Source organism: Salvelinus alpinus, chromosome 4, assembly GCF_045679555.1.
Source record: "Salvelinus alpinus chromosome 4, SLU_Salpinus.1, whole genome shotgun sequence".
Taxonomy (NCBI): Eukaryota; Metazoa; Chordata; class Actinopteri; order Salmoniformes; family Salmonidae; genus Salvelinus; species Salvelinus alpinus.
Window position 1 is genome coordinate 82214670 of NC_092089.1, and position 12934 is coordinate 82227603.

The 12934-nt window shown below is 45.5% G+C and overlaps 1 protein-coding gene across 3 annotated transcripts in view; it reads right to left on the reverse strand.

The window, feature by feature from the left end:
- atp8a1 (ATPase phospholipid transporting 8A1) overlaps positions 1 to 12934 on the reverse strand; it is a 232151-nt gene that overhangs the window by 43410 nt on the left and 175807 nt on the right. For all 3 annotated transcript variants that reach the window (XM_071399246.1, XM_071399245.1, XM_071399247.1), the window contains 3 exons: positions 12461 to 12525; positions 3231 to 3403; positions 1603 to 1786 (listed from right to left, as the gene is read on the reverse strand). In XM_071399246.1, coding sequence (XP_071255347.1) covers positions 1603 to 1786; positions 3231 to 3403; positions 12461 to 12525 — 422 coding nt within the window. The remainder of the gene's footprint in view (positions 1 to 1602; positions 1787 to 3230; positions 3404 to 12460; positions 12526 to 12934) is intronic.

Genomic DNA, 12934 nt, shown 5'->3' on the forward strand with positions numbered 1-12934 from the left:
GGGCTTAGTTTTGCCTTAAGTTGTTGAAAAGGGGAGAGGCAGAGAGGGGGAACACTCTCCCATGGCTCAACATAATACTTTAATGGGTTTCTGATAATCCTACTATTTGGGGCATGCGGCATACGTCATATTCGTGTAATCGCTTTTTGATAACGTTGATTAGATTGAGAAGGTTGCTCTTGGGGAACTGTTTTGTCTTGGTTACCGTCAAGCTTAGCTTTTAGAAACAATGCACATACTGTAACGCTGCTGTAGGGAAGCTCAACATCTCATTCTGTTTTCCAGTTCTATGGACCTTGAGTTGCATGTAACTTTAAGTAATTTACTTTTATGTAACATATAGGCCTTTATGAAGTCAAACGCCAACAGAATTGTGATTATTTTAACGGCCAAGTCGTCTTTCAGAGAAACAGTAGGAGGAGACTGTATTACATAGCAAATTAAAAAATTTAAGAGGATTCTGCTCTGCTGACCCCGGCACTCTGGGATCAAACGGCCTGTATTCCCACAGCCATGAGCTGATGACGGATGGACAGCAGAGGTGCCTGGGCCCTGAACGTCATTCAGCTGATCTCAGAACAAGTTTCACAGTGCTGTTTGTAGATCTCAATCACATAGAACTAGAATGTATAGCTGACCTCACAAAATAGATTTCTAAGTAAATGGACACTATTGTACTGTGCATTGTATTCAGGTAGTGTAATGCTGAACTGTCTTGCTATGCAGCTATGATGCTACAGTCTATATATAAATATATACATTGGAGTGAGTCTGGACAGGGCTGTGGCCTGTATAGTACAATTCAAGGAAATATCTATTGCAACTGCAAAGGTCGATTTTATTACACAGTAAATTGAAGAAAGAACACTGATACATGCCAATGTGGGTGAAACACGCCTGGAAGGTAATTCGATACGTTACCGGGATGCAACCTAAACCGATTAAATGAAGCCGTCTGCATTCGTCATTCTGAATGTCATGTAGATAGATAATGGGGGCACTTAAGACAAGACAGTCTTTGTCAGAGTAATCCGATGCTATGGAGACAGCATTGTGCTTTAGTAAACTGGCCTTGGCTCGCTCACAGGCCCTGTGGCTATATGTACAGGCATAGGCAGCACATACCACGAAATAATGGAAGGAGACTGAAGGAAAAAACAACCCATGATGCAGTAGATAACGATGCAGTAGATAAACCCTGTCGCTTTTGTTACCGGCACAATGCTGCTTATGCAAGATGATTTTCAGACAAACTGGTTACTGATAGAGTAATGCGTATACATTAGGATTTTCAAGATAGGGTTTCTATATCAGTTCCTAACTGTGGCTATAGAATAAGATGTCAACAGATGCCTGTCCTGCTGCTGCTCACCTGGGTAAGCTAAGATGACCCATCTGATCCAGTGATACTAGCACACCTGCACAAAGTAAACCCCTTGAACCCTAACACTCCTTCCAAACTCCTCCCCTGTGGGAGTAATGAGATGCCCCTAGACGGGGTCAGGTTGACATTTTCCCCACTAATGGTTAATGTTAGGATTGGGGGAGGGGAAGCGGATCCTAGATCTGTACCTAGGAGAAGCTTCACTCCGGAGCCCTCACCTGTGCGATAGAGTAGTCGGAGGAGTTCGCGGCCTGCAGGCCCTCGTTGCCAGAGATGCCCACGCCCACGTGTGCCGTCTGGATCATTCCCACATCGTTGGCGCCGTCGCCGATGGCGAGTGTGATCACCTTCACCTGCTTCTTCACCATCTCCACCACCTCAGACTTCTGCAGCGGAGACACCCTAAAGGAGAGTAGAACGTGACGCAGGACGTTAGAATGAGATGGGATATGCTTGGTTTAACTGTCCGTTTTCATGGAAATTCTTATTTTTTGGGGAGTATGAAAAACAGATTTTACAATTTCCGCCATTTTCCAGAACTGACCAATCTAAGCGAGGTGCAGACATCTAGACAATGCGGATTAATACAAAAGAAAGCATTCTGTACAGTTCATTACGTAATGCTTTCCTCAAACTAAAGAACAAAAAAAGGGAGTTACAAAGGTGGGTTGATGCCGAGTCGACTTACAACAAAACACAAGGCCGAGGCTGTACTCGAAACGACGTCTTTCAAACAATGTCGCTTTAGGTATTACACAAGCAATTAAACATTTTCTGGATGATAATTCTTGACGAATTCCCCGTGTCTGCGGATCTCATCCACCTCTGACCCCTGGCTGACCTCCCTGGCTGCCTGCGCCTGTAAAACCACTCGTCAAGTGATGGATCTCCCACTTCCTGTGGTCCCTCCTTTTTCGAGCTCTCCAACTTTTACCCCTGAAATGACAGGCTGAGTCTTACAGGCTTCCGGAGCTCCAAGCCACAGAGCTTTCTTTGCCTTGGCCCGGGTCAAAGATATGGTATGCATCCAAAATGGCACCCTATTCCCTATATAGTGCACTATTTCTGACCAGGGAATTTGAGATGCCATTTGAGATGCACCCCATGATGTACAGCTACAGTACAAAAACTCCCAAGAGAAGGTGTTGCAAACTGGATGTCGTGGTTAGGGTTAGCCCAACCCTGTGAGACAGGTTTCTGTTTTTTCTACATGCTTAAAGAGACCTCCTTGTTCATCTCCCAAGGTCTGATAGCGCTCAGGGTGCTGTAAAACGAGAGAAAGTAGCACAAAAAAAAGCTGATGTCTTGTATTGGATCATGGCAGTGTGGCACCTGTATGTAGTTTGTTGTCCCTAAGAAACGTGGCACTGATTTCTGTCCAGACCTCTTCACAGCCTCCAGCACTTTATTTATGCGGCAAGTGCAAATCAATACACGCCGGTACCTTCGTAATTCTAACGTTACCATTTTTTTGGGGACTACCTCAGGTTTTAAATTGCTCTTGTAAAATACATGAACTACACACTAAATGATTACCTTTCAGGGCAGAGCATAAACCTTTGAATGCTCAGGTTTGTCCTGATTTGCTCCTACGGTACATTAGGCTAAAATTGTACGCCGATTTAATGCCAACTGAACTAACAACTTTGGGATTCTCTGTACTTGGAGTCTTGGTTCTCAGTTCTCTCAACAGGAAACATCCAATGAGCGTCTGAACCGGAGTACAGTGTGTCTACTGTGTGGTTTTAACACTTTTCGAACAGTAAATGGGTAACTTATGAAGTTGAATGCATGTACTATGTACACACGCTATAGTGTAATGCTGTTATAGGTGACTGGGCCTTACCTGCAGCATATCACGGCTTTACAGGACAAGGCAAGGTCTAGGAAGTATTGCCGTGCTCCAAACGTGAGGGCGTATTTTAGCGTATTTCCGTCGATGATGAGAGCGAAATCGTTCTCCTTGTAAAGGGCGTCTCCCAGCATTCCACAGTGGTGGCTGAGGGTCTCCCTGGTTGCCTGAAAAGGCACACATTTTCTCATCATTAGAACTATCTAGACAGAATATATGATACAAATTACAATGAAGAAAATTAAATATGGTTATCAATGAAATGCTTTTGATAGAACACGATGCTCGGCAACCCTATTCTCCAGTGATTTCATTGACCTCATCATCGATCCCTTTATAATTTTTACAGTGCTATTATGACATATGGTAAAGATTATTCAAACTTGTCAAGCCAATTTACATTTGCTAGATGATAGAACATCATAAGAAAATAAATATACACAACAATACATAAGGCATACTCCATTAGAAATGGTTTGATGGTTCATTTGGAAAAGCATAACGTCACACGGCATTAATACCAATAACATAGGAAAGAGAAAAGAAGGATTCTACTCTCTCACTGCACAGTTCCATCATTTCGTTCTCAGCAACCAAGTACTGTACATTCGTCTGGGTTTACGAGCAATTTTTCAGGAATGTCCCTAGCCAGCTGAATTTCTTCAAACTGTAAGCCAGGAATATTTCCATATGCTGATTAAACCTGGATGATTTTAATAACTGCCGACTTGAATAATATGGATACTACATTTACCCCTCTGTTGGTTTTATGTTTCAAACTCAGAATTACTCTTCAAATGGTAAATAGGGCCTTAAATAAGAGACTGTTATTCTAAGGCTTAGGGTGTGCTGGCGGATGGGTGGTGTTTGGCTTGGGAATGCACTGAACCTCTATATAATTTCCCCCATAAAGAGTGATTCCTCGGATCATCTGCTGGAGCGAAGGCTCGTATGTATGGGCTCCCGTGAGGACAGACACCCTAGACATATGTCATTTGGATCCGCCATCCTCTGCGTTTCATGTCGGAAACCAAGAAGCGCATACGGGTCCCTGCTAGATACGATTTCCACAGATCTCAGGTGAGCGCTGTGCTTGAAAGCCCATTCGAAAGTCCTAAGTCGTAACCTGGCTTGTGTGCGTCCTCGGAGGCCCCATCTTTTATAAGTCCCTAAATCAATAAGGGCTGTTAAAAAGATAAGCCCCTGCTCTCTCCACTCTCCGTTCTCTTATTAAGCTGCCGTAAAGCAGCTGTCCTCCATGTTTGACCTGTGTTTTACATGCCTATTGGACAGACTATCCAGATGCCCGGCCAAGATGCGATTACTAAAACCCCAAACCGAGCAAAGGGTTTGGGACGTGAATGGATGCATTCTCGAGTCGTGTGTGATATAGTGCTATGATGACAAGCGATGTTGAAATGCCATAAATATTGAGGATGGCCAGGAAGATGAAGTGCCCTCTAATAGGGGCGGCTATAGCCAACTTCCTGCACTCAGGAAAGCCCAGGATGGAGATGGACCTAGTCGTGGTGACATCATCTGTGCATCTGGAGAAAACTTCTCCAACCATTTCCCAGATGCCAAACCCATCAGGAAATGAAACCCCAAACAAGGATCAATTTCCAAGAGTGACCGGAACAGGTATGGATGTGCTTATAAAAGAGGATTGCGAGCATGAAGTTCTGGGGCCATGGGCTTGGTTAATGGAAATAAGATATAAGACTGCTCAAAACAACATGGATGAAACCTGATAACCTGGTAATATTTCTTTGGGCAGTAGGATACATTGCATCTCCTAGAGCAATGGTTCCCAATTTTTTTTACTCTGGCCTCACTTCCATTATTGGGGATCAACATTGTCCTGTATATTCTCCTGTATGACTAACAGCCCATAACTATGAAGTGACTCAAACGATTGTAAAGGAAAACTCATAAAGAAGGGTGGAAAGTCGCCCTGTTTGCCCATGGGAGTGGTAGACTCCGGCGGACTGGTGTGGTCTGAAGAGTGAGGTCAGTGTGTGAGACTCATAGGTATCCACTTCCGGCCGTGTACGAGATCGAGGGTATGAACTGGGTTACGAGACCTAGGTGGGCCCTTCCACCCGAAGGTGGTCACACCTAATGCATTGAACAGATGGCTCGGCCGGGCATGAGCATTATGCAACGCAGGAGTGACCTAGTGGTCATGAATGAGGCTTGGGAAGGGTCCGTTGAGGAGGGTTAGATACCTAAGGGCACTGACGGGGCCATGCAACCCTCTCCTGGCATAAGCTCTGAAACCCAAGCTTGAAGGACAATATTTGGGGAGAAAGGCCTCAGGTTTCAAAGCTGACCGGCACACACACACAGAGAGACAGAGAGACAGAGACAGAGACAGAGAGAGACAGAGAGAGAGAGAGAGAGAGAGAGAGAGAGAGAGAGAGAGAGAGAGAGAGAGAGATGGGGGGGGCTAAAGAGGTAGAGAAATTGAACAAGAGAGAGGAGACAGGGAGGAGTGCAGCTGTCAGGACTTCTCCACATGAGTGTGCCCATTCCTGATCGGGGCCATAAAACAGCACACAGGCTTGCAAGCGCTGGGGTGTGCTGCGGTAACAGCTACATCATACAGTGAGCATAGTATCACATTTGATATTGGAATTCAACCATGGAACAAAAATTTTTAGATTTATAACAGGGTGAACTGGCAACACACTAAGAGGGAACACTAATGTATGGAAGCATGTGTACAGTAAAGTATATGTCTGGGAACGTATGTGCTTGGATACAAGTGATTAATCACAAAATCACGATAACCACAAACAGTGCAGCCATTTGCTCAAGTAGGGTACCCATTCCCCCCCATTTCCACTGAGGTATTTTAGTGCTAATGCTACTTGTCTCCTTCTAAAGCCTATTTGTTATGGCTATACTGACCAGTTTAGCCTATGTGACTAGGTTGTGTTTGGTTTAAGAGTGGCTAATCAAGACTTTGAGCTCCATTGTTGATGCAACTCTTGAGTGATGTAGCAAACATGACATGACACACTTGACAGGGATTCCGAGTTAGAGGACGTGTATCCATTAGTCTCGTACAGTTCTATACAACCTTGGACTGACCCAAAGAGGGGCATATCCGACCCACAGATACATAAAGCACACAGACCTATGCACATACGTGCACACACCAACATCGACAACCCACGCAGGTACGCACACTACCCAGTCAGTGTGTTCTCCAGGCCCAGTGTTCAGCCATGGCAGCTCCACCAGTCAGTGTGTTCTCCAGGCCCAGTGTTCAGCCATGGCAGCTCCACCAGTCAGTGTGTTCTCCAGGCCCAGTGTTCAGCCATGGCAGCTCCACCAGTCAGTGTGTTCTCCAGGCCCAGTGTTCAGCCATGGCAGCTTCACCAGTCAGTGTGTTCTCCAGGCCCAGTGTTCAGCCATGGCAGCTTCACCAGTCAGTGTGTTCTCCAGGCCCAGTGTTCAGCCATGGCAGCTCCACCAGTCAGTGTGTTCTCCAGGCCCAGTGTTCAGCCATGGCAGCTCCACCAGTCAGTGTGTTCTCCAGGCCCAGTGTTCAGCCATGGCAGCTCCACCAGTCAGTGTGTTCTCCAGGCTCAGTGTTCAGCCATGGCAGCTTCACCAGTCAGTGTGTTCTCCAGGCCCGGGGGGGGGGGGGGGTGGAAGATTTAGCACAGAAGAGATCTCGGGCCGCTTTCAAGCCTTCTAAAACTTCACCCTCTCTTTGAGAACTGTTTCTAAACACGGAAAGGGGGGGACGCACTCCAATTACTCTCGGGCACAACATGAGAGGAACTCCAATTCCCAGCAGCAACGCCGACAGGACCTCTGTTCATTGAGCCCGAAAGAAGGGGGGAGAGAATTCCTCCATATTTTACAAGCAAACTTATAGGCATCTGCTGAGCCACAGCAGAATAGGAGCTGACATTTCAAACTGGGCCATCCGCGTGTTTTATGCTTTATGAACAGCGGTGTCTGAAACTTCTCTCTACCTCCATTTATCACGCTAACCAGCCGGGTTGACAGAGTGAAGGTCGTCGGTCATCGCTGTATCCCCTCCTCCATCACCTCCATGCATCCCTCACTCCTGCTCCAGCACACTGGGCTCACACAGTGAGCGCTTCCTCCTCCGTCCTCTGCTCTGCTCCCTCGCTTCCTCTCCTGGAGCACAGCAGCAGTCTCTTTTCCACCTTTACGTCCCTCCAACAACATTCAAGACTCCCTGCTGACCTCTTCCCCCTCTATTTTTAAAAGGGGTTTAGGGTTGGGTGGAGGGGTCCCCCCTGGGCCGCCTTCTGTTCTTTTCTCAATCTTGCAGAAGGCGGCATGCAGGGCTCTGGCTATGTGCTGACCGACATCTCCCTCTCCAACCAGGCCACTAGGCCCTGTCAGAGCCCCACAGCCCCAACAGAGCCCCCGGCCCCGCCAGAGCCCCTGTGACTAGCTGGGGTAAACTTCACTACAACCCTCTGGATGGAGGCATCTTTGGACCAATCAGATCAGCTCTGGAAAAAGATTTGAAGTGAATTTTTATTTTATTTCACCTTTATTTAACAAGGTAGGCCAGTTGAGAACAAGTTCTCATTTACAACTGCGACCTGGCCAAGATAAAGCAAAGCAGTGCGACACAAACAACAACACAGAGTTACACATGGAATAAACAAACATACAGTCAATAATAAAATAGAAAAATATATATACAGTGTGTGCAAATGTAGTAAGATTAGAGAGGTAAGGCAATAAATAAGCCATAGTGGCGAAATAATTACAATTTAGCATTAACACTGGAGTGATAGATGTACAAGTAGAGATACTGGGGTGCAAAAGAGCAAAACAAATAACAATATGGAGATGAGGTAGTTGAGTGGGCTATTTACAGATGGGCTGTGTACAGGTGCAGTGGTCGGTAAGCTGCTCTGACAGCTGATGCTTAAAGTTAGAGAGGGAGATAAAAGACTCCACCTTCAGTGAATTCTACAATTTGTTCCAGTCATTGGCAGCAGAGAACTGGAAGGAAAGGCGGCCAAAGGTGTTGGCTTGGGGATGACCAGTGAAATATACCTGCTGGAGCGCGTGCTACAGGTGGGTGTTGCTATGGTGACCAGTGAGCTGAGATAAGGCGTGACTTTACCTAGCAAAGACTTCTAGATGACCTGGAGCCAGTGGGTTTGGCGACGAATATGTAGCGAGGGCCAGCCATCGAGAGCATACAGGTCGCAGTGGTGGGTAGTATATGGGGCTTTGGTAACAAAACGTATAGCACTGTGATAGACTGCATCCAATATGCTGAGTAGAGTGTTGGAGGCTATTTTGTAAATAACATCGCCGAAGTCAAGGATCGGTAGGATAGTCAGTTTTACGAGGGTATGCTTGGCAGCATGAGTGAAGGAGGCTTTGCTGCGAAATAGGAAGCATTTTCTACATTTCATTTTGGATTGGAGATGCTTAATGTGAGTCTGGAAGGAGAGTATACAGTCTAACCAGACACCTAGGTATTTGTAGTTGTCCGCATATTCTAAGTCAGAACCGTCCAGAGTAGTGATGCTAGGCGGGCGGGTAGCGATCGGTTGAAGAGCATGCATTTAGTTTTACTAGCATTTAAGAGCAGTTGGAGGCCACGGAAGAAGTGTTGTATGGCGTTGAAGCTGGTTTGGGGGTCAGTTAACACAGTGTCCAAAGAAGGGCCAGAAGTATACAGAATGGTGTCGTCTGTGTAGAGGTGGATCAGAGAATCACCAGCAGCAAGAGCGACATCATTGATGTATACAGAAAAAAGAGTCGGCCCGAAAATTTAACGCTGTGGTACCCCCATAGAGACTGCCAGAGGTCCGGACAACAGGCCCTCCGATTTGACACACTGAACTCTATCTGAGAAGTAGTTGGTGAACCAGGCGAGGCAGTCATTTGAGAAATGAAGGCTGTTGAGTCTGCCGATAAGAATGCGGTGATTGACAGAGTCGAAAGCCTTGGCCAGGTCGACAAAGACGGCTGCACAGTACTGTCTTTTATCGATGGCTGTTACGATATCGTTTAGGACCTTGAGCGTGGCTGAGGTGCACCCATGACCAGCTCGGAAACCAGATTGCATAGTGGAGAAGGTACGGTGGGATTCGAAATGGTTGGTGATCTGTTTGTTAACTTACCTCTCGAAAGACTTTAGAAAGGCAGGGCAGAATGAATATAGGTCTGTAACAGTTTGGGTCTAGAGTGTCTCCCCCTTTGAAGAGGGGGATGACCGCGGCAGCTTCCAATCTTCAGGGATCTCAGACGATACGAAAGAGAGGTTGAACAGGCTAGCGGAGGGGGGGGGGGGGGGGGGGGGGGCTTGGGCAAGTTGCTGCGGGGGGTGCAGAGCTGTTGGCCGGGGTATGGGTAGCCAGGTGGAAAGCATGGCCAGCCGTAGAAAAATACTTTTACATTTTTTTGATTATCGTAGATTTATCGGTGGTGACAGTGTTTCCTAGCCTCAGTGCAGTGGGCAGCTGGGAGGAGGTGCTCTTATTCTCCATGGACTTTACAGTGTCCCAAAACTTTATGGAATTGGTGCTACAGGATGCACATTTCTGTTTGAAAAAGCTAGCCTTTGCTTTCCTAACTGACTGTGTATATTGGTTCCTGACTTCCCTGAAAAGTTGCATATCGCGGGGGCTATTCGATGCTAACACACTACGCCACAGGATGTTTTTGTGCTGGTCAAGGGCAGTCAGGTCTGGAGTGAACCAAGGGCTATATCTGTCTTAGTTCTACATTTTTTGAATGGGGCATGCTTATTTATGATGGTGAGGAAAGCACTTTTAAAGAACAACCAGGCATCCTCTACTGACGGGATGAGGTCAATATCCTTCCAGGATACCAGGGCCAGGTCGATTAGAAAGGCCTGCTCGCTGAAGTGTTTTAGGGAGCGTTTGACAGTGATGAGGGGTGGTCGTTTGACCGCGGACCCATTACGGACGCAGGCAATGAGGCAGTGATCGTTGAGATCCTGGTTGAAGACAGCAGAGGTGTATTTAGAGGGCAGGTTGATCAGGATGATATCTATGAGGGTGCCCATGTTTACGGATTTAGGGTTGTACCTGGTAGGTTCCTTGATAATTTGTGTGAGATTGAGGGCATCTAGCTTAGATTGTAGGACGGCCGGGGTGTTAAGCATGTTCCAGTTTAGGTCACCTAACAGTACGAACTCTGAGGATATATGGGGGGCAATCAATTCATATATGGTGTCCAGGGCACAGCTGAGGGCTGAGGTGGGTCTATAACAAGTGGCAAGAGTGAGAGACTTATTTCCGGAAAGGTGGATTTTTAAAAGTAGAAACTCAAATTGTTTGGGCACAGACCTGGATAGTATGAGTGAACTTTGCAGGCTTTCTCTGCAGTAGATTGCAACTCCGCCCCCTTTGGCAGTTCTATCTTGAAGGAAAATGTTGTAGTTGGGGATGGAAATTTCAGAATTTTTGGTTGCCTTCCTAAGCCAGGATTCAGACACGGCTAGGACATCAGGGTTGGCGGAGTGTGCTAAAGCAGTTAATAAAACAAACTTAGGAAGGAGACTTCTGATGTTAACATGCATGAAACTAAGGCTTTTACGGTTACAGAAGTCAACAAATGGGAGCGCAGGGCCTGGGTTAACCTCTACATCACCAGAGGAACAAAGGAGGAGTAGGATAAGGGTACGGCTAAAGGCTATAAGAACTGATGTGACTGGTCAAAATACCACTTATTTGAAATAAGATCAGAATTGGGCTGCCTGTGTAAACACAGCCTATGGGCTTGAAGCATAGAAGCATCTGCACTCTGGTCACTAGAGGCAACTAACACAACTGGGCGGGTTGTTTGTTACAGGAGAGTCAGAGAAGCCACCGACAGAGAGAAGCGACAGAGAAGGAAAGAGACTAAGGAACAAAGAAAAAGGTAAAGCCAAGCAACATAAGTTTCCCCTAGGCGTGGTAGTGAGCATGGTCAAGGACGCCGTCTCTGATTTTAGAGGCCCTCCTCTTGGCCGCAGAGACAAAATTGTGATGTTTTAAAGCTAATTTACAGAAATTCTACACATTTTGCCATGACTTATGCCGTGTTCTTATGCAATCTGAGTGACTCAAACAATATAACAAAATCAATGTTGGCCCCCATTACTGTCTAGTTTTTTGGTGGGGGTGATTGTTAGTTCTCAAACATGACTATATTAACAAATATATAGCTCCATTATGTTTTCTACTTACAGTACCAGTCAAAAGTTTGGACACCTACTCATTCAAGGGTTTTTCTTTATTCCTTATACAAGAGTGTGCAAAGCTGTCATCAATGCAAAAGGTGGCTACTTTTTTTGCTTTTTTGCTTAAAGAATTTGTTTAACACTTTTTTAGTTACTATATGAGTCCATATGTGTTATTTTGAAGTGTTGATGTCTTCACTATTATTCTACAATGTAGAAAATAGTAAAAATAAAGAGAAACCCTGGAATGAGTAGGTGTGTCCAAACTTTGACTGGTACTATACTTTCTATTTGGTTTAATTCATTGAAGTCTACAAAAAACGTTTTTTTTTCTCCAGCATTTTTTGGAGTGGCGGCAACGATTTAACGATCAACTAATGAGCTAACAGTAATCAACAGCCCTATCTGATTGTGGGACACCAGAACACACACCGAGCTTGGTCTTAAGCAGGATTACACTGTCAGGCATTGGTGGTGGTGACTTACCTTTGGTACAAAGAGCGTGTTTGACATTCTTAGCGGGCTCCAGGGTACAAACCAGACCAGATTGGTATTTTTGTTTCACACACAGGGATGGATTATGATTATAATTGAGGTTGAGAGGGAGCGTTGTGATTTGGATTGTGCTGAGTGACAGCACTACTAACATAACAGTAACTCAAAACATAGGAAAATCCATTGCAACAGTTCAATAAAATTGCTTTTTAAAGGGGCAATCTGGAATTCAAAAAACAACAAAGCTGTAGAAATGTAACCACTCTTCACTGGAGAAATGTAACCACTCTTCACGGGAGAAATGTAACCACTCTTAAATTCATAGACTGACCTATATCATTAATTTACAATTCCAAACATCGACATACCAATCCCAGATTGTCCCTTTAAGGATATTGTGGGACGGTATACAGTCCACAAAGTAAGCCTACAGGTTGCTAAAGTATAGATCATTCCCTGTTCAATGAAAGTGAAATTGTAGATTATTATTAATAACATGACGCCAGACTGCCATACTCACGTCAAGTGTGTCTTCGTTGATCACCAGCATGCCCATGTTCTTGGTCAGAAGTTTGCAGGAGTGTCCTGGAGAGGGTCAAGTGAAACAAGAGATGTGCTGCAATGTCAGTTTGTGCAAATATCAAAAACATACTGAAGTACTGAGGAAAATATTTTTCACGCTGTCATACATTATATTGGTAACACTTCATTTGGATAGTCTGTAGAGCATCTACAGATGGACTATATACATTATTATCAGTAACATTTCAACTAACCCTAGCCCTCACACCAACCCTAGCCCTCACACTAACCCTAGCCCTCACACTAACCCTAGCCCTCACACTAACCCTAGCCCTCACACTAACCCTAGCCCTCACACTAACCCTAGCCCTCACACTAACCCTAGCCATAACCGTAACCTAAGCAAGCAGTTGCTTATCAACAAATAGTATGACCATGTGTAGAGCATCTATAGAAGGACTAGCTGGACAAT